The sequence below is a fragment of the Jaculus jaculus genome, chromosome 16 (assembly GCF_020740685.1).
Source record: "Jaculus jaculus isolate mJacJac1 chromosome 16, mJacJac1.mat.Y.cur, whole genome shotgun sequence".
NCBI classification, from domain to species: domain Eukaryota; kingdom Metazoa; phylum Chordata; class Mammalia; order Rodentia; family Dipodidae; genus Jaculus; species Jaculus jaculus.
The window spans coordinates 15,172,502-15,193,265 of record NC_059117.1 but is presented as its reverse complement, the minus strand read 5'-3'; the positions used below and the strand labels follow the sequence as shown (position 1 = coordinate 15,193,265).

The window sequence follows — 20,764 nt, the reverse complement described above, 5'->3', positions numbered from 1 at the left end:
CAGGCATGGTAATAAAACCTTTAATGCTTTAATGCCAGCATTAGGGAGGCTGATGTCAGAGGACCCGGTGGGTTCCAGGTCAGCCTCCATACAGTGATACCACTTGCCTGTGAAGCCTAAGGACCACGGTTGGAGGCTTCATTCCCCAGGACCCACGTTAGCCAGATGCACAAGGGGGTGCACCCCTCTGGAGTTCATTTATAGTGGCTGGAAGCCCTGGTGTGCCCATTCTCTCTCCCTATCTTTCTCTTTCTCTCTCTGTGTCTGTCACTCCCAAATAAATAAGTAAAAATAAACAAATAAATTTAAAAAAAAAGAAAACCAAAATAATGTAGGCCCCAGCACTGCATCAGACACCTAGGTAGGAGGAGCATATTAAGTTTCAGGACAGCATTGGCTTGAGCGACACCCTCCAGAAAACAAATAAAACAATAAATAAGGTGTGGTGAGGTAGCACCAGCCTTTAATCCCAGCACTGCATCAGAGATCTGGGTAGGAAGAGCACTGTGAGTTCAAAGCCAGCCTGGCCTAGAGTCAGACTCTGCTAAGCTGGGCGTGGTGGGGGCGGGGCCTCCCATCAGCTCCTGTCTGGCAGGATAAAAGCAGGAGTCACAGCCCAGGTTCTGCTAGAACAGCTTCTGCCTCAGAGTTGGCAGGTCTGCACCACAAGCCACTGAGCATCTTCCCAGCTCTGAGCAGACATCAGGTAAGGGGAGGGCAGGGCTGGGTGGGAGGCGGGCTGCCTGGGAGATGGTGGGACACAAGGTTAACCAGGGCAAGACTCTGCAGGCCCAGGCAAGCGTGCTGCAAGGGGAGAGATTCCTGGAGAAGATGAGGCCAAAGGATGGATTTTAAAGGCCTTATATGTATGCAACCTGGTAGGCCTTGCTTTGAGATTACTAGATCACCCAAAACCTGGCTCCCTGTTTTTTTTTTTTTTTTTTTTTTTTTTGGTTTTCTAGGTTGGGTCTCACTCTAGCCCAGACTAACCTGGAATTCACTATGTAATCTGAGGATGGCCTGGAACTCACAGTGATCCTCCTACCTCAGCCTCAAATGCTGGCTTTTATTATTAATTATTCTTATTTATGGTCACTTATTATTTTTTACATGCTCAGAGATAGATCCTGCTACATCTGTATCCCTAGTGCTGGGATTAAGAGCATGTGTTATGCCAGGTATGGCAGCGCACACCTTTAATCCCAGCACTCCAGAGGCAGAGGTAGTAGGAATGCTGTGAGTTCGAGGCCACTCTGAGACTCCATAGTGAATTCCAGGTCAGCCTGGGCTACAGAGAGACCCTACCTCAGGGGAAAAAAAAAAAAAGAGCATGTGTTGCCATGCTATTTTTATTTCCTGAGTTTCAAGTTAAGATCTCACTCTAGTCCAATGGTATTTATTCATATATATGTTATTTTGGGTTTTTGGGTAGGGTGTTACCCTGGCCCAAGCTACTGGAATTCACTGTGTATTCTCAGTGTAGCCTTGAACTCATGGCATTCCACCTATCTCTGCCTCACAAGTGGTGCCATTAAAGGTGTGTACCACCACAATTGGCTTATGTATTTTTCAAAAAAATGTTTTATTTATTTGAGAGAGTGGGGATTAGAGGCAGATAGATGGAGAGAATGGGCACACCAGGGACTCTGTCTTATGCAAACTAAGTGCAGATGCATGTTCCACCTTCTGCATGTGGCTTACATAGGTACTGAGGACTTGAAAGAGGGAAGAGAGGCACCGTGGTTTTTGGGACAAGCTGCCTCAGGCCTCTTTAACGCTGGAGTGTCCCTCAGCAGTAGAGCAGTGGAGGGCGGACCGCCTTTGTGCTTCTAACTCCCAAGTGTTGGGATCACAGTCTTGGTCTCATCCCTGACGCCATCCCCTCTCTGAGCTTTTTTTTTTTTTTTAATTTTTATTTATTTATTTATTTATTTGAGAGCGACAGACACAGAGAGAAAGACAGATAGAGGGAGAGAGAGAGAATGGGCGCGCCAGGGCTTCCAGCCTCTGCAAACGAACTCCAGACGCATGCGCCCCCTTGTGCATCTGGCTCTTTTTCTTCTGGTAAAATTTCACTCGGTCTCAGGCTGATCTGAAACTCACGCTGTAGTCCAAGGCCGGCCTGGAAGTCACAGTGATCCTCCAGCCGCTGTCTCCCCAGTGCGAGGATTAAAGACGTGCCGCCACACCCTGTTCTGGGTTGGCTTATGTGTTTGTTCTTTATTAATTTATTATATTCTGCCCATGTAGCCAATATTGGCCTTAAACTTTAAAAAAAAATTTTTTAATTTATTACAAAACGCAAGAAGTCAGATGAGAGAGAGAGACATGGACATGGTAAGACCTCCAGCCAGTGCATAGGAACTTCCTGCGCATGCACGACCTTGTGCATCTGACTCATGTGGGTCCTGGGGAGTTGAACCTGTGTCACTTGGTTTGCAGCAAGTGTCTTAACTCCAGAGCCCACCCTCCTGCCTGCCCTTGAAATCTTGAAACTCATATCTCAGCTGAGATTACAGGGGTGAGCCACCATGCCCAGCTTTATCTGTCTTTGAAGGCTTCATGGAAGTAGTGTTGAATTCCTGTCCCAGGACACTTCTAGAACCTGCCACTCAGTCTGAAGTAGTAGGCAGGAACCCTGTGTCTTGCAGAGGCAGAAGTTGCAGCCAGGTCCATGCTTATGGCTACATCACAGCATATAGGACACTATGAGACTCTTCTATACTGATAACCTGTACTTCAGGCTGGAAGAGAAAACATCTGCAGAAATGAACCCGTGCGTCACTGGCAACAACACTACTCAGCCTTCCATGCAGGGTGTGCTCCAGCAGAGTGGAGATGGAGTCCCCAGTCCCATTCCTATAGGGGCAGGTAAGAGGTTTTTTGGTTCTTTGCTTTGTTTTTCATGCTAGCTCAGGCTGACCTGGGATTAACAATGTAGTCTCAGGCTGGCCTTGTACTCACAGTAATTCTCCTACCTGGGCCTCCTGAGCGCTGGGATTAAAGGTGAGCACCATCACACCTAGCTGCCGTTAAGAGTATTAAAGGTATTTGATTATAGCCCAACTTTTGAAAAGCAGTGTCAGAGGGCTGGAGATGTGGATTCAAGGGAGAGCTCAGGCCTGGCTATGTGGAGGAACTCCTGACTGGATAGTGCAGACAGGCTGGTGATGCAGGCATGCCTACAGGGTGTAGGGGCCTTCCAAGGGGCTGCTTCAGGGGCAGGGAGGACTCAGGGTGTCCTGAAACTTTGCAATGGGGGTTTCTATGTTTAGCAACAGTCTGAACTTGAGACAATGACAGTCTGCTTTGACCTCCAAAGTGAATAGGTACTGAACCCCACTTTTACGTTGTAAGCCTTTTGGCAGAAAAAATGGCCTTCCATTTTGTGTTTGATTTTGTTATTGTTATTGTTGTTGTTGTTACTGTTTTTTTTTTTCAAGGTAGGGTTTCTTTCTATCCCAGACTGACTTGGAATTCATTATGTAGTCTTAGGGTGGCCTTGATCTCACCATGATCCTCCTACCTCTGCCTCCCACGTGCTGGGATTACAGGCTTGTGGGAACCTGCCTGTCTTGTGTTAGATTTATTTTTAAAAACCTTTCCCAGGCTGACCTGGAATTCACTATGGAGTCTCAGGGTGACCTTGAACTCATGGTGATCCTCTTACCTCAGCCTCTGTTGTGCTGGGATTGGAGTAATGCTAAACATTTTTTAGTGGAAACTTCCTGAATTCTAGAAAATACATCGTGATAATTCTCTCCTCTTCTCCTATTGCCCTTCACAAATTCATTCTCCATCATATTTCCTCCCTTGTCAACTAATGTCTTTTATTTTGATGCCATCTTTTCCTCCTTTTGTGAGGGATTTTTGTAGGTTGTGCCAGGCACAGCCAGGTCATGGGTTTCCAGGCCATTGTGTCTGGAGGCTGGCACTGTAATGAGTCCTCCCCTTCCTTTGGCGCTTACTTCATTGCCCAACCTTTTCCCCAATGGACCTGAGCCTTGGAAGAGTGACAGAGTTCTTTCAGTTCTGAGCACTCCTGTCACTTCTCAGCACTATGGTGCCTTTTGAGTCACTCTTGAGGTAACCACCATGAGAAAAGAGAAGGTTTTCTCTAACCTGAAAGAGTAGCATTAATACATGGGTATGAACTTTCAGAGAAGTGCTTGTGGGACACCCCTGGGTCCTCGAGAGTGAAGGGGAAGGAGGACTGTGCAGGAACGTGTGGCACACACCAGATGAAATCAACGGTAGTGATGAAGGATGGCCTGGCATCCAGATTTGAAGAAGGAACTCTGTGTGCCTCGAGCTCTTCTGAGGATCCACCTCTGACAGAAAGTGAGCCTGATGGTTCTGATCTGGAGACTGATGAGGACCCTGAGTTGTACCCAGGGGAGGAGGATTCATATGTATGGAGCAAGTCGGAACTGACACGTTCTGAAGGCCCGCTTGGATCACTTGAATGTAAGTAACTAGTGTTTTCTTGTGGAAGTGCCACTTAGAGCTGGAAGCAAAGCTATCTGATGACACTGCGATTAACTTTGCAGTACAGGTCACAGCTCTCCCTGTCTGAGGGGCTCCCAGAGAGAATCCCGCATTGGTTCTGCCTCAAAAAGAGGGATGGAGAGATGGCGTAGTGGTTAAGTGCTTGCCAGTGAAGCCTAAGGACCCACATTTGCCAGATGCATAAGGGGACGCACACATCTGGAATGCATTTGCACTTTCTTTGAATAAAAATGAATAAAAATTTATTTTAAAAAAATTGCAGTGTGCGGCCAGACATTGGGAAGGGGATCCAGAGCTTTCTGCAGGGCAGGAGCATTGTCAGTCAGGGGATCAGAAGACAAAATGCAGCAAATAGCCTGGGAGGCGGAGAGCAAGCAGCACAAGCAGCAGGGGAGGCCATGCAGATGCTCTGAGTTTGGGGGTGAAGCCATCATTCCTGCGACTTTACTTGAACTGGAAACATAGAAAATTCCCTGCTCTTCCTACACTGCAGCCTGAGGCTTCTCTAGAGAACCTTGGCAATGACAGTCTTGATACCTTCAAGCCATTTCCCTGGGTCACAGGACAGTCACTAAATTGACAGGTCCTTCCTCCTGTGCAGTGGCTCTGAAGCACATGGTGAGAATGACCTTCATGAGATTGGCACTAAAGATCACTCGAGTCATGCTCTGCTCTCTGGAATCATAATATATTTTAGGAAATGTTTGTTTTCTCATTATTTCCTAGGGTGCCCCGTGCCCCCTGAGGAGTTGACAAAGGCATTTGATTTCTGAAGAAAGAACTCAGGAAACCAAGAAGCAAAGGAGGAAGTGCAAAAGAGGTTGGCACCATGGCCCAGGCCTGTAAGCCGAGCTTCCAGGACAACTGAGGTGGAAGTGTTTCTTGCCTCCAGGAGTTTGAGTCAAACCTACCTTGAAGAACTAACCCTGTTTTATAAAGGAAAACAGCAATTAATTCTTAAATGTAAAAGTTCTTTTATGTAACTCCTTTTACATAGAGACTTTGAAAAGTATCTCAATGCCCTAATAAAACAGAAATGGATTTTCTATTTTGGTTTCTTTTCTTTCTTTTTTTTTTTTCTTTTTGATTTATGAGTCAGGGTATCACACTACCCCAGGCTGACTTGGAATTTACTATGTAGCCTCCAGGCAGCCTCAAATTCATGGCAGTCCTCCTTCCTCTGTCTCCCAACCAAGCAATGGGAATAAAGGTGTGCACCACATTGGCTGGCTATTTTCTTTTCTCTTGTTCTATTTTTTTTCTTTTTTTCTTTTCTTTTTTTGAGTCAAGCCCAACAGACTGTCCTTTTTTGATGCAAGAGAGAAAATTGTCTTGACCGTGCCTCCAGACAGTGAATTTGAGTTCCATGTATGTGGCACCTTGTGTGCATGTGCAACCATGCGTGCTTTGTCGCCTTGTGTGGCTGGCTTACATGGGACATGGAATGTTGAATGTCCGTAGGCTTCCACAGCAAGTGCCTTAATTATTATGTCATCTCTCAACCTTGCTTGTTTGTTCAAGGTAGTTTCTCTAGCCTAGGCTGTCATCAAACTCCCAGTTATATTCTTTCTTTTTTTAATTTTTTTGTTTATTTATTTGAGAGCGACAGAGAGAGAAAGAGGCAGAGAGAGAGACACAGAGAGAATGGGTGTTCCAGGGCCTCTAGCCACTGTAAACGAACTCCAGACACGTGCACCCCCTTGTGCATCTGGCTAATGTGGGTCCTGGGGAGTTGAGCCTCGAACCAGGTCCTTATGCTTCACAGGCAAGTGCTTAACTGCTAAGCCATCTCCTCCAGCCCAAACTCCCAGTTATATTCTTACAACTGACTCCTGAACCCTGAGATGAAAGGCATGTGCCACCTTGCCAGCCTGTGCCTGTCTTCCCAGCACTGAGATGGAGGGTAACGAGTTCAGGACAACCTAAAAAGAGGTAGAGGACAGCCTAGGGTACATGTGACTGTCTCAAATCAACAGTCATCTCAAAAATGACCCTTTCCACCTGTGCAAAGGACATATTTCTGAAAGTGACATACTGAATTACTAGACTGGGGACAGTCAGATGCCTGAAAGAAAGCAAGTCAGTTACTGCGTGGTTAATATGTACATATCGATGATATACCACATTCATAATCACCTCCCTGCATCATCCCTGTGGTCTTCCTGTGTCCCTCCACTGAGTTTCCCCATTCAAACTAGCCTCTCTTCCTTAGAGAGTGTGATCAATATGTCTCACTTAGTGCTGAACACTCCACTGTCACCTCTTCTCAGCACTTTGGTGAGTTTGAGTTTCTCATCAGAAAAGGTAAACTCTGTAACCAAAAAATTTAATTTATAGACATGAACATAAGTATTTAGAGGGTAGTTTCATAGTTCTAATAGTTTATCCATCTATGGCTATTACCTTTTATGTCATATCCTTTTTGTTAGGAGAAGCCATCAAAAAATGATAGCTAAAAATAAACTTATGCATAATGACTAGTAATGTAACTGAATATTAGCACACTGCAGAGAAAGGTATTAGTAACAGATTTATCAATGTCATAACCTGACAGCGTCAAGCAAACTTTATGTTCTTTCAGAACAAATGACATGAGGAGAAAATTTTAAGAACATATGGTTATTTTATTAAGACCCAGTTCTGTGGAAATGTTCAGTTTAAAATCCAATCAGATATAAAACACAACAAGATGTTTACAATAATTACGTTAGATGTTGTTGACAACAGAAGGGACCTATCCTTGCAGGCTGCATTAAAAACTGTACCCTGTGGAATGAAGGGATTACTGAGTTTTTAAGGTCTGCAAAGAGTCCCCAGTACCCACGTAAAGCTAGATGCTCAAAGTGGCACATGCATCTAAAATTCATTTGCAGCAAATGCCCTTTCTCTCCCACTCAGTCCAAGTTAAATTTCCTTTAGCCACTAAGCCATCTCTCAAGCCCTCACCAGTTTCAAAGATGAATCCTATGTGTGCATTTGAGTCTGTCCTCTGGAACTGGAGAGAAGGTTTGAAATTCACTATGTAATCTCAGGGTGGCCTCAAATTCACAGTGATCCTCCCAAGTGCTGGGATTAGAGGCGTGCCACCACACCCAGCCAAATTTTCCTTTTAAAGTACTTTTAACACAGGGTCATGGAAGTATTAGTTTTCTCCTCCCCTGTTGCAAAAACTCGTTGTGGGGTGGCAAAGAGCGGATGTCATCTGGGGGTGGCACTGCCCTGGGTGGCACCTCCCAAGCTGGCATGCCAGTCTGCCTGTCTACTGGAAGGTGACCAGTGGGGATTCTGAGACTGGAAGTGCAGGGTGAACAGGTCATGGTGTCCTCTGTCCATGCTGTCCAGTCATGCCCATTGGTCTCCTGCTTCTTGGTATCAACATCATCCTTATCGCCTACCACTGCCAGCTTACCCAAAGATGCCTCAGCCTCCTCATCTTCATCTCTGCCCTCCTCCTCCCCACCTTCCTCTTCATCATGCACCTCATTGTCAGCCTCCTGCTACCCGTTTTCCTCACTAGCATTGCCTTTGGCAGGGGCTTCTCTTCCATTCTCTGCCTCCTCCACAACTTCCTTCTTTTCCTTCGCAGCCGTGGAGACCAAGGGGCTGGAGTCCACAGGCATGGTGGGGCAGCCGCGGAGCACCGGCAGCGGGGAGAGAAAGCCAGAGTTCCAGGATTCTGGTCAAAGTGCTGCTGGCTCCCAGCATGCCAAGGGAAGGAAGGCAGGCTGTAGAGAGACTTGCACCAACATGCCAGACTGGAGTATTTTTAACTCTTTGAGGTAGGGTTTCACTGTAGTCTAGGTCGACCTGGAATACACTATGTAGTTTTAGGGTGGCCTTGAGAACATGGTGAGCCTTCTCTCCCTGTCTTTCCCCTTAGAACTCCAGATGTATGTGCCCCCTTGTGCATCTAGCTAACATGGGTCATGGGGAATTGAACCTTCAACCAGGGTCCTTAGGCTTCACATGCAATCACTTAATTACTGATCTGGTTGGGTAGATGGTTATCTTTTTCCTCCCTCACTGCTGTGAGGCCCTCCCAAAGCTGCATGCTGGGTCAGAGGGCGATCCCCAACCCCCATAAAGGACCAATCTTCAGTCAAGGGTACACAAGTAGCTGCGTTCCCTGCTAGAACCTCCAAACAATCTCTCAAAGGGTAAGTTGGGGGGGGGGGAAATTACCATGGGAGACTGTCTACAATCTTGAAAGTTGTTAATTAAAAAAAAAAAAGTGCATGACTGTGAAGCCTAAGGACCCAGGTTCGATTCTCCAGGTCCCATGTAAGCCAGATGCACATGGTGGTGCATGGGTCTGGAATTCATTTGCAATGGCTAGAGGCCAACAGGCCCATTCTCTCTCAGATAAATATAAATCTTTAAAAAAAAAATCTGTTCAGTGGTTAAGGCACTTGCCCTCAAAGCCAGGTTTGATTTCCCAGAAGCCACACAACCCAGATGCACAAGAAGTGACTAGGGCTCCTACTCTCAAATATCAAATTTGAAGGGAAATGGATCAGTCTCTTCTCATATCCCAGTTTCAAACGCTTAGACTCGTGAGTCAGTAGTGAGGGAGGCAAGGGGACAGGCATGCAGCTAAGCAAGCAGATAGGTAGAATGCTGGGGCCAAAGGGTCTAAGTGGGGTCAAGGAAGGAGAGTGGGGTTAATCAAAGTGTTAGGGATAAGCCATGTGGAAACTTCTGAGGTTGATCATGGTGCCTGGAAGCCATACATCAGGAAAGTGTTAGTACCAGATATGGGACAGCTTCCAGCTGTCCAGGGACCTATTGCCTTCAAACTCACAAGCCATTGCCAAAGCTCTTGACTGCCCACCACACCTCACTGAGAAATCAAGTTGCACGCCTTCTTCCTGTTACCAGCTGTCAGGACACAGTAAAGAGCTATGCAGCAGTCAGCCCAGGCTAGAAAGATCCCGGTTTCCCATCAGAAATAGGTCACCGAGGAATCCAACTAGGACCTGATTCTCCCTGAAGGCCAGCTGACAGAAAGCTGGAAAAAGCTGCATTACATGCAACACTATGGGAGACAGAAACCGACGGTGAAAATAGTGGATACTCCAAGCCTCAAGTCAGCCAGCCAGGCCAAATGACTGAACAGGTGCAATAGTGGCTGTTATGGGGGAAGCCAACTACTCTTTAATTGTAGTGGAGGCCCACTCTATTGGAGGCAACACATCTTTAATCCCAGCAATCAGGAGGCAGAGGTAGGAGGATCATAGCAAATTCAAGGACACCCTGAGACTAGAGTGAATTCTATGTCAGCCTGGGCTACAGCAAAACCCTAGCTCGAAAAACAATCGTAGCAGGCCTTAGCATATCCACTCTCCTCAGATTTCAAAAAATGCTAAGGAGCTAGTGTTAGAGACCAAGGGAAACTTGGCCACTTAACAGCTGTTCCCAAATCTCACTTAAAAAAAAAAAAAAAAAGATTTTTGTTTTGGTTTTCTGAGTTCAGGTCTAGGCAAAGCTGACCTGGAATTCACTATCAAATCTCAAGGTGGCCTCGAACTCATGGTGATCTTCCCATTTCTGCCTCCCAAGTGCTGGGATTAAAAGGATGTGCCACCAGGTTTATATTAGTGTTTAAACAAAATACAGAACTTCAGCATGGCATGGTGGTGCATCACTAAGGAGGGCAATGGCCAGCCTGGGAGTTTCAAGTTAGTTTTCCTAGAATGATACCCTGCCTTGAAAAATAAAACACGTAACTCTCATGCCGGGCGTGGTAGCACACGCCTTTAATCCCAGCACTTGGGAGGCAGAGGTAGGAGGATCACCGTGAGTTCAAGGCCACCCTGAGATGACAGAGTGAATTCCAGGTCAGCCTGGACCAGAATGAGACCCTGCCTCGAAAAACGAAAAACCAAAAAACAAAAACAAAAAAAAAAAAAGCTCTCTACTAAGAAGGGTATGATCCACTACTCTCTAGGAGGGATGAGGCAGGGCTGCTAAACTGAGTGGGAAAAGGACTGTACATTAAAGAACCCAGGCTAAGATGCATAAGGTGGAGCATGTTTGCAGTGGCTAGAGGCCCTGGCAAGCACACTCTCTCAAATAAGGGGCTAGAGGGATGTCTTAGTTGCCTGCAAAGCCTAAGGACACACATAAGCAGCACCTGCATCTACAGTTTGTTTGGAGTGACAGGAATTCCTGGTACCCTTATTTACTCTTTCCCTCAAATAAATAAATGAAATGTTTAAAGAAACGACAATGATGTTTTTAGAATATTTACATCAGCACATGTACTGTCAAGGAAGGAACCACTGGACTTCAAGCCAAGTTCAACAACCCAGGATGGGACCACATACTCTGGTGAGCCACCACCATTCAGGTCATGGTGTGGTCACAAAACTGTCTTTGTTTTGTCAGAGGAAAAGCAAAGCATGGAGTCCACTGAGGCATTTTATTCATGTTTGCTTTATACTCCTAGAAAAAAAATCCCAGGATTTTCCCTCCTGTGTGTTTTCGTCTTGCTTCTTCATGGTCCATAATGCCAGCTGAGGTTGTCAGGACAATGAAACTATGGAGAAAACAAACATGCTGGTGAGTTTAATTTCTAACATTTAGCTGCCATCCTCAGCTGCAAAGAGCCACTACCCTCACAAATGCACAGTTATGCACTCCTCCTAGAATGGAACGACCCAGGCACATTCCCTCCTCTGCTAACACTAGAAATTCTGCTTCTACACATATAAACCAGGCAGGAGCTGGGTAGCCTGAGACTAGAGTGAGACCCAGCCCCAAAAGAAACCAAATGAGGCTTTAGAGATGGCTTAATGGTTAAGGCATTTGCCTGCAAAGCCAAAGGACCCAGATAAGCCAGATAGACGCACAAGGTAGTGCACACATTTTCTCTCTCTCCCTTTCTCTTTTTCAAATAAGTAGAACTTGAACAGGCAGGGAGGCCCCTGCAATTAAAAAAAGCCAGGTGTGGGCTGGAGAGATGGCTTAGCGGTTAAGCGCTTGCCTGTGAAGCCTAAGGACCCCAGTTCGAGGCTTGCTTCCCCAGGTCCCACGTTAGCCAGATGCACAAGGGAGCGCATGCATCTGGAGTTTGTTTGCAGAGGCTGGAAGCCCTGGCGCGCCCATTCTCTCTCTCTCCCTCCATCTGTCTTTCTCTCTGTGTCTGTCGCTCTCAAATAAATAAATAAATAAATTTAAAAAAAAAAAAGCCAGGTGTGGTGGTGCACACCTTTAATCCCAGCACTCAGGAGGCAGAGGATCACCATGAGTTCCAGGCCACTATAAGACTAGGTAGTGAATTTCCAGGTCAGCCTGAGCTACAGAGAGACCCTACCTACCTCAGGGAAAAAAAAAAAATGGGGGGGATGGGGAAGATGGCTCAGCAGTTAAAAGCATTTGCCTATAAAGCCCACTGGCCCCAATTCAAATCCCAAGACACCAATGTACACCACATGCACAAAGTGGTAGAGGCACGAGGCCTTGGCATACACACATAAAAATTTTCTTTTAACTAGAGTTGGCTTAGTGGTTAAGGTAACTTGCTTGCAAAGCCAAAGGACCCAGCTTTGAGTCCCCAGGTCCCATGTTAAGTCAGATGCAAAAGGTGGTGCCATGTGTCTGAATTTCACTTCCAGTTGCTGGAGATCCAGGAACAACCATTCTCTCTCAAATAAACATTAAATTGCCATAAGTTCGAGGCCATCCTGAGACTACAGTTTATTTCAGGTCAGCCTAGGCTAGAGTGGGACCCTATCTTGATAAACAAAAACAACAAACAAAACTTCCAACATTAAATCAGACAGCCAACAGGCCTGCTATGGCTCAGGGAACCATTGAGGAGGGAGACACACAGTGGGTAGGAATATCCTGAGGCAGTGCCCTGCTACCCCCATGACCCCACAGTGAATGCCATAACCCCACTGAGGATGGTCTCCAGGGCAACAAGCACTGGGGCTAAAAAAAAGAATCATTTGGGCTGGAGAGATGGCTTAGCGGTTAAGAGAAGGTTATGAGAAGGCTAAAGACCCAGGTTTGATTCTCCAGGTCCCACGTAAGTCAGATGCACATGGTGGACCATGCATCTTGAGTTCATTTGCTAGTGACTAGAGGCCCTGGGGCACCCATTCTCAGTTTGTCTCTAATAAATAAACAAAATAATAATAATAATCTGAGCCTGGTGCACGCCTTTAATCCCAGCATTCAGGAGGCAGAGGTAGGAGGATCACTGTGAGTTCAAGGCCAGCCTGAGCTAGAGTGAGACCCTACCTGGGGGTGGTGTGAGGGGAATAATTTATTATAAAATTCAGAGCCTTTTTGGTTGTCCGATGAGAGATAGTCAGCCCAAATCACCCCTTTTACAAGTAAAGAAACCAAGTCTGCTCTCATAATCTGAAGCAGGCATTTAAGCCCATGTTTTTTTTTTTTTAAACTTGATTCATCAACTTTTTTTAAATTTTATATTTATTTATTTGAGAGTGACAGACACGGAAAGACAGATAGAGGGAGAGAGAGAATGGACGCGCTAGGGCTTCCAGCCTCTGCAAACGAACTCCAGACGCGTGCGCCCCCTTGTGCATCTGGCTAACGTGGGACCTGGGGAACCGAGCCTCGAACTGGGGTCCTTAGGCTTCACAAGCAAGCACTTAACCGCTAAGCCATCTCTCCAGCCCTAAGCCCATGTTTAAGTCAAGCTAGAAGGAGCATGCAGATACTACCACAAACCAGATGAGGAAGGTCTCAGCCAGTTCAATTACATCATTACATCACAGCAACATTTCACAGCCAACTTACCCAAACTGACGGGATGGAAGCAAATTATTCTGCCATTTTTCTAAGTCTTTGAGCTGTACATCAAATCTGGGGCTGATCACTCCACACTGAAAAAAGAGAACAAAAGATTACTTTCTTATACTACAAGATACTTGTACCTTGTTGATGTATGCTTATGAGGTGTTGGTGTTACATATTTGCTGTGATACTAAAAGACCTTAAGCTGAGGGAGAAGCACACGGCCTATGGTGTTACCCCTGTGAAGTAATGTGGGGCAGAAGAGTTGGCTCTCTGTTGGTGAGTTAGCAGCTGCTTTATGCCCATCTTAACACTTCTTGTGCATAGACCTAACCAGTATGCATTTATGATAGGATACAAAGAGGACATATTAGTCCTATAATGGTTTTTTGTCCTTCCTAGGCAAATTAGGTTTCATAATTCACAGATGTTATTTTAAGCATTTTAAAAATTAAACTTACTCAGAAGTGCTTCATCGGCTGCACTAGTAGATGAGAAGGGTACAGTTTTACTGAACTGTGTAAGTCTTAATACATTTTTTTTTGAAGCAGCCAGACCTCTTCTTGGAAAGTTGGTATATTAGGTTCATTGTGACTGCTGTGGGAATCTGGTTTATAATAAAACTTCTCATGAATCTTTGGGAATTAACTGTAATTGCCAACAGAAGCTGGCCATTGGAGCTATTTTTCTACGAAATGCACTTTTAAAAGACTAAAATAAATGTATAGACATTAAAAAAAAGCTCAATATAAAATGGCTTTTATAAGTGCATTAACAGTCAGCAATACAAACCACCAGCCCTTATTTAATTACTATCTACTCTGCTCACAATTATTTATATAAACATCTTTCAAACATACACTAAGCACAGCATGGCAGCAGATACCTGTAACCATTGTCCTCAGGAGGCTGAGACAAGAGAACATTCAGTTCCAGGCTATCAATCCCTGAGCTCCCATGCTCATATAAAGAAACAAGAGGTTTCAGAGAATTGTTTCTACTTCCTCTCTGTAAGTAAACCCTAGATCCAGTCTGGGACCCTGGAAGCAATACCTTCGTCATGGTAGTTGCTAAGCCCTTCCATACCTGCCTGGAAGGAAACAACCCCTCTCTTGGGAGTTAATAGTTCCCCATCTCCATGTAAAATGGATAAAACAAGGCTAGATAGGTGGTTTAGTGGTTAAGGCACTTGCCTGTGAAGCCTAAGGATCCAGGTTCAATCAACTCCTCAGAACCCACACAAGCCAGATGCACATGTGTCTAGAGTTTCTTTGCAGTAATGGTTAAAGGCCCCGGTATGCCCATTCTCTCTAAAAAATATTTTGTAATGATAACTCATGTAATGTGGGCAGAGAGCATGGTTCACACCCCCAACAACCTTAACCTTCTCCCCCTTCCCTATTTCTTTCTCCAGAAGACCTTAAAAAGAAAGAAAAAAGTAACAAAACAAAACAAAAAACCTTCTTACTTCCTAGGATTCAAAGCTCTCTTTTTGCACTGAGCTCCCCCCCATACCATTTGTTGTTAATGGACCAATAAGAGATCAACTCCCTGGTTTTCTAAATTCCAAACCTCAACCAAGTTTTAGCCTGAGACACATAGGGAGACCCTGTGTCCCATAAACTGCATACAGATGCACATACAACACACAAATATATGTATCTATACGAAGACTTTGCCTGTCTACAAGTGAGGACATGAAAAAGTCAAGGAAAAAAAAAAGAGTCAAAGTCACACATGGCAGGCAGTGCCAGGTCACTAGCATGTTCCCTATGGATTGCCCCAGAACTACCAACCAAATTATACACAATCAAGAGTACAAATAAGAGCTGCACGTGCTAGGCATGGTGGTGCAGGCCTTTAATCCCAGCGCTTGGGAGGCAGAGGTAGGAGGATCACACTGAGTTCAAGGATACCCTGAACTAGAGTAAAACCTTACCTCGGGAAAGTTAAAAAAAAAGCTGCATATAAAAGGAATAGAAAGAGGGGTACTAAATAGGATGGTGTTTCATATATATATATATATATACATACATACATACATATACACACACACACACACACACACACACATATACATATATATATGTATATGTAAATAGAAGAACAGATTAATAGGGGTGAAAAGGCCTATGTGAGGTCAGGGGAAGAGACTGAGTAGAGGAAAGGTGAAGGGAGAACTAATCTAAGAGGAGCCGGGCGTCGTGGCACATGCCTTGCCTTTAATCCCAGCACTCAGGAGGCAGAGATAGGAGGATCAAAATGAGTTCAAGGCCACCCTGAGACTACATAGTGAATACAGGCCAGCCTGGGCTACAGTGAGACTCTACCTCTGGAAAAAAAAAATCTTAAGAGGATAAAATAAATCATATGGAAACCTTTTTTGGACATTGGAACACTCAGGAGCCATAGATTGTTACTAGAAATTTTTCAGTGCCAGGGATGGGATACCTTCCAGTGAGTTGTTGGCCAGGGGGACCCTGATGCCCTCCAAAAAAAGGGGGGGGGCACTGCCAAGGCCCTTGGTTTCCCACCAGGAATAGCTGGTAAGACCCTATTGCTGAAGACTCCATATACTTGGGCTGCAAAGTCACTGAGAAACCCTGCTGGAACTGAGCTGATAACCTCCTCCGTGTAGACCAGCTGACAGAAAGCTTGAAGAAGCAATTCTGCATGCAGTTCAGTGGCAGAAAGAGAAATCACCAGTGAAGATACTCAACAGTGGACACTGCAAGCCTTATATTTGGCGAGCGAGGCCAAATGAGCCAATGGGTGCAATAGTGGCATATCTGTTATGGTGGAAACCAACTGTCCTCTAATTTGACTGGAGGCCTGCTCCATGGGAGGGAATACACCCCTTGTGCATCTCACTAATGTGGGTCCCGGGGAATTGAACCTGGTCCTTTGGCTTTGCAGGCTGGCCTTAACCACTAAGCCATCCCTTCAGCCCTTCTTTTGCATTAAAAAATTTTTGCTCATTTTTATTTATTTATTTGAGAGTGACAGAGAAAGAGGTAGAGAGAGAAAGAGAGAATGGGCATGCCAGGGCTTCCAGCCACTGCAAATGAACTCGTGTGCATTCTGCTAATGTGGGTTCTTTGGCTTCACAGGCAAGCACTTAACCACTAAGCCATCTCTGCAGCCCTTCTTTTACATTTTAAATGAGGGCTGGGGTCTTTTTGCCCAGCAAACAAAAAGCAGTGCTAGAGAGACGGCTTAGCAATAAAGGCACAAGCCTGGAAAGCAGAAAGACTCAGGTTTGATTCCCCAGGACCCAAGTAAGCCAGATGCACAGGTGGCACAATGCATCTGGAGGCCCTGGTGCACCCTAATATTTCTCTCAAATACATTTTAAAAAAGCACGACAGCAGCTTGGCGTGGTGGCACATGGGGGGGGGTCTCCTATGGCTTATGCAAGATCACATCTTGCAAGTGCAAACTCGAGAAAGTGACTACACAGTAGGCAAGCAGCTGCGCCACAGGACAGCCATTAATAATGCCATAAAGCAGAGCCAAACATGGTGGTACACGCCTTTAATCCCAGCACTTGGGAGACAAGCGGTAGGACCACCATGAGTTCAAGGCCACCCTAACACTACATAGTGAATTCCAGGTCAGCCTTGGCTAGAATGAAACCCTACCTCGGAAGGAAGAAAGTGCCACAAAGCAGCGTTCGTTGTAACTCCTACAGCAGAAACTCGAACCCACCGAACCCGAGTCATTGGTTCTCCCCACTGTTCACTACCCTGTCTGCTATGTTGTCACCGAAGACAGTCATGCCCCAAGGGGAAAAGGGAAGTATGGAGAAACTGAAAGCCAACATTACCTAAATGGCTATGACTGTAAGCTGCCACTTCCTACACCCTGGGCTTAGGTTCTGACGTTTAACAAATAGTAACAGATTAAAAATCAGCCTTGCAACTTCTTCATCTTTCACAAAGATCCAGCTGTTCAGTTTTACTCAACATGAAGCAAAAATTCACTATAAGGAATTGTATCATTCCATCCACTGTTACTAACCACTAACTTAGGAAATTCATTTTCTCGTCTGTTTTAACCCTGAGGAGTAGAGAATCTCTAACACTTCCCAAACCGGAAAGCTACCAACTTCAACATAAAAAAGCGGAATTCCACCTCAGAACTTTACTAACTTGCTAAGATATCAGCCCCAAACACAAGCAATCCCTTAAACCCACCAAGTCAAAAGGACAGAGATCAGAGCTGGAGAGATGGCTTAGCGGTTAAGCGCTTGCCTGTGAAGCCTAAGGACCCCGGTTCGAGGCTCGGTTCCCCAGGTCCCACGTTAGCCAGATGCACAAGGGGGCGCACACGTCTGGAGTTCGTTTGCAGAGGCTGGAAGCCCTGGCTTGCCCATTCTCTCTCTCTCCCTCTATCTGTCTTTCTGTGTCTGTCACTCTCAAATAAATAAAAAATGAACAAAAAATATTTAAAAAGAAAAAAAAAGACAGAGATCAAATAGTTGTTTAGATGTTCAATACAGGGGACTGGAGAGATTGCTTAGTAGTTAAAGCACCTGCCTGCAAAATCCTAATGACCCAAATTTGATTCCCAAACACCCACCTAAAGCCAGATGCACAAGGTGACGCACGAGTCTGCCGCAGCCACTCTGCTTCTCTCAAATAAATAGAAAATGTTAGCAAAATAAGGTTATAAAGGATAACCACTCCTACCTTATTTAACCTGCCTGTGAGGTTCACAACAATTTTTCCAGCTCTGTGATCATCAATAATTTCAAACTCGCCAATGTAACCTACAAAACAAAACAGTGACAATTAATTAATTAGCACTTCAAAGTCATCAACTGAGACCTGAACCTCTCTCTGATACTCCCTGATTTTACTTACTAGATTCTTCTCCCTCAAATCTCAATATAAGTAAACAGTTGCTCTATCAAAATGCTCACAACCCCATGCCTATAAAATTGTAGGGGCAAATCCAACACAACCCATCCAGCAACCCTACAGGGGATTACTGAACCAAGGCAACCCCTCCCCCGCAAACTCCAAGCTTAAATCAAGACACACACTCCTCCCCGACAGATCTACTTTGTAGTTTTAGCATTTTCATTTGCATACATCACCCCTTCTGCCAACAGACCCACAACTCAGCTGTATTAGCTCCCAGGGGTTTTCTTAAAAAAGGTGTGTGGTGTCAGCACAACTCACCATGCTTCATCATCACTGTTAGAAACCGGACGATAACTTTGGAGCACGGCCTAATAAGCACCTGGCGTTTGCCTCTTTTTTCAGCATTGTTGATGCTCTTGAGAGCATCCGCCAGGACATTCATGCGCACCATGATGGCTGTTTGGGGAAAAACAACACAGTTCAGTAACTGGCATTGTCAACACCATCCCACTGACAATTAACTTTTCTTCCTCATTTATAATCCTGCCTAGATATTAAACACTGTTCCTAATACCCAAAAAAGTTCTGGATTACAATTTACAACATCAACCTGTATGTACACCTGAACTCCTTCCCTTACTGAACCACTTGTTCTCCAATCACCCAATACACTGACTGGAGATAGGAGGACAAAATCCATTACACCATCACCTCAGAATTGGCGGGAATTATCAGCTGCCCAGACCACAATATTAAGTATATGAGTTATTTAAAAGTTGAGAGATGGGCGTGGTGGTGCACGCCTTTAGGTAGGAAGATCGCTGTGAGTTCGAGGCCAGTCTAGGAAGACAGTGAGTTCCAGGCTTTAGCAATGTTTCCCAGGTAAGTTTAAAAGTCAGCATTATCAGCAGTTATTTACTATACATCCGACTAAGCTATGCATCCGCCCTGACGCCCGTTCCAATTGCCCAAAACTGTCCTAGGTAGCAGGCGCATACGTGCGCTTTGCTTTGCTGGCCATGCACCTCAACGCTTCCAGGACGAAGCCAAGCACTTCAACCAGCGCCAGAGCAAAGCTCCCACCCGCAGGCAGGGCAGCGACGTCTGCGGCCGGCAGGCAATGAATGCCGCCCGAGACCCGCCCCGGCCACCCGTCCCCGAAGCTCCCCGCCGGCGGGAGCCCGGAAGCGACCGCACACCGCTCTCGGCGGGGAGACACCCGGCCCGCGGCCAGCACGCCGGGCAGTGGGATCCCGGGGTGCCGAGCGCGGAGTGCCCGCGCACGGCGCTACCTACAACGACCCAAACCCCGAAAAGTACAGGATCCTCAGCTCCAGAAAAGCCCGACGTCCTCGCAGGACTCCGAAGCCAAGCTCTACACTGACGGATGGCGCGGATAGCGGACGGATGAGGCTCGCGCTCGGAAAGAGAGCAACTCACCGGCACGGAAAGATGGCGGAAAGAGGACGGGAGGGGCGAGCGCACGGAGTTATGGGAAGCGAGTGGGCATCGCGAGATTTCCACCATGATTTCGTCAAAAGGAAAGGCAAGTCCTGAACACTACAGGGGCGTGTCTTCATCAAGGATGTGAAGTTGAGAGTCGATTGAATCGACCTCTCCAGGTGAGGTCCGTAGGAAGGGTAACAACAAAAACGAAAAAAAGCCAAAAGCCGGGCGTGGTGGCGGAAATCTTTAATCCCAGCACTTGGGAGGCAGAGGTAGGAGGATCGCCTGAGTTCGAGGCCACCCTGAGACTCCATAGTGAGTTCCAGGTCAGCCTGGGTTACAGTGAGACCCTACCTCGCAAAACTAAAAATAAAAAATTGTTAAAAAAAAAATTATTGGCCGCACTTCGGAGGCAGAGGTAAGAATGGCCGTGAGTTTGAGGTCACCCTGAGATATACATACTGAATTCCAGGTCAGCCTGGACTAGAGTGAAATTTTACCTTAAAAAAATTTTCCCCCTCCGGGTGTGGTGGCACATGCCTTTAGTCCCAGCACTCGGGAGGCAAAGGTAGGGGGATCACCATGAGTTCGAGGCCACACTAGTCAATATTGTGAATAGTGAATTACAGGTCAATCTTGGCTATAGGGAGACCCTATATTAAAAAACCAATATATATATAAAAAATTAGAGTCAGATAGAGAGAATGGGTGTGCAGGGCCCCTAGCCACTGCAAACGAACTCCAAATCTCCAAATATTTTTATTTGCTTATTGGAGAAAGAGGCATGTAGAATGAGTGTACCACCTTGTGCATCTGGCTTACATAGGTAGTGGGGAATCCAACCTGGGTCCTTAGGTTTTGTAGGGAAACACTTTAAGCAGTAGACCATCTCTCCAATCCCAATTTTGTTTGTTTGTGTGTATATGTGTGTGTGTGTGTGTGTTTTCAAGGCAGGGTCTCACTCTAGCCCAGGCTGACCTGGAATTCACTATGGAGTTTCAGGGTGGCCTTGAACTCAGGGCGATCCTCCTACCTCTGCCTCCCAACTGCTGGGATTAAAAGCATGCGCCACCTCACCCAGGCCTTTTTTTTTTTTTTTTTTGAGGTAGGGTCTCACTGTAACCCAGGCTGACCTAGAATTCACTGTGTAGACTCAGGGTGGCCTCGCACTC

At 45.9% G+C, this 20,764-nt stretch overlaps 1 protein-coding gene across 3 annotated transcripts; it reads right to left on the bottom strand.

Moving 5' to 3' along the window:
• Positions 1–10,916: 10,916 nt before the first annotated feature.
• On the bottom strand, positions 10,917–19,651 carry Rps15a (ribosomal protein S15a). 3 transcript variants are annotated; one of them, XM_004652895.2, is made up of 5 exons: positions 19,587–19,651; positions 18,465–18,602; positions 17,970–18,049; positions 13,282–13,367; positions 10,917–11,047 (listed from the first exon to the last, which is right to left on the bottom strand). In XM_004652895.2, the coding sequence occupies exons 2-5, from the start codon at positions 18,595–18,597 to the stop codon at positions 10,954–10,956; spliced, it is 393 nt and encodes a 130-aa protein (XP_004652952.1). In that variant the 5' UTR covers positions 18,598–18,602; positions 19,587–19,651; the 3' UTR covers positions 10,917–10,953. The 3 variants fall into 3 exon arrangements, with proteins under 3 accessions (XP_004652952.1, XP_044992062.1, XP_044992063.1); XM_045136127.1 differs by lacking the exon at positions 19,587–19,651 and adding an exon at positions 19,467–19,586; XM_045136128.1 differs by lacking the exon at positions 19,587–19,651 and adding an exon at positions 19,472–19,564.
• Between the last annotated feature and the right edge of the window lie 1,113 nt (positions 19,652–20,764).

What these genes read in the sequence shown, in the direction of transcription:
- Rps15a (XM_004652895.2), bottom strand. Translation starts at nt 18,597, where the DNA reads ATGGTGCGCATGAATGTCCTGGCGGATGCTCTCAAGAGCATCAACAAT. An exon ending in AACAGTGATGATGAAGCATG is followed by an intron (nt 18,050 to 18,464) that starts GTGAGTTGTGCT and finishes TTTGTTTTGTAG; the next exon opens with GTTACATTGGCGAGTTTGAA. An exon ending in TCACAGGCAGGTTAAATAAG is followed by an intron (nt 13,368 to 17,969) that starts GTAGGAGTGGTT and finishes CTCTTTTTTCAG; the next exon opens with TGTGGAGTGATCAGCCCCAG.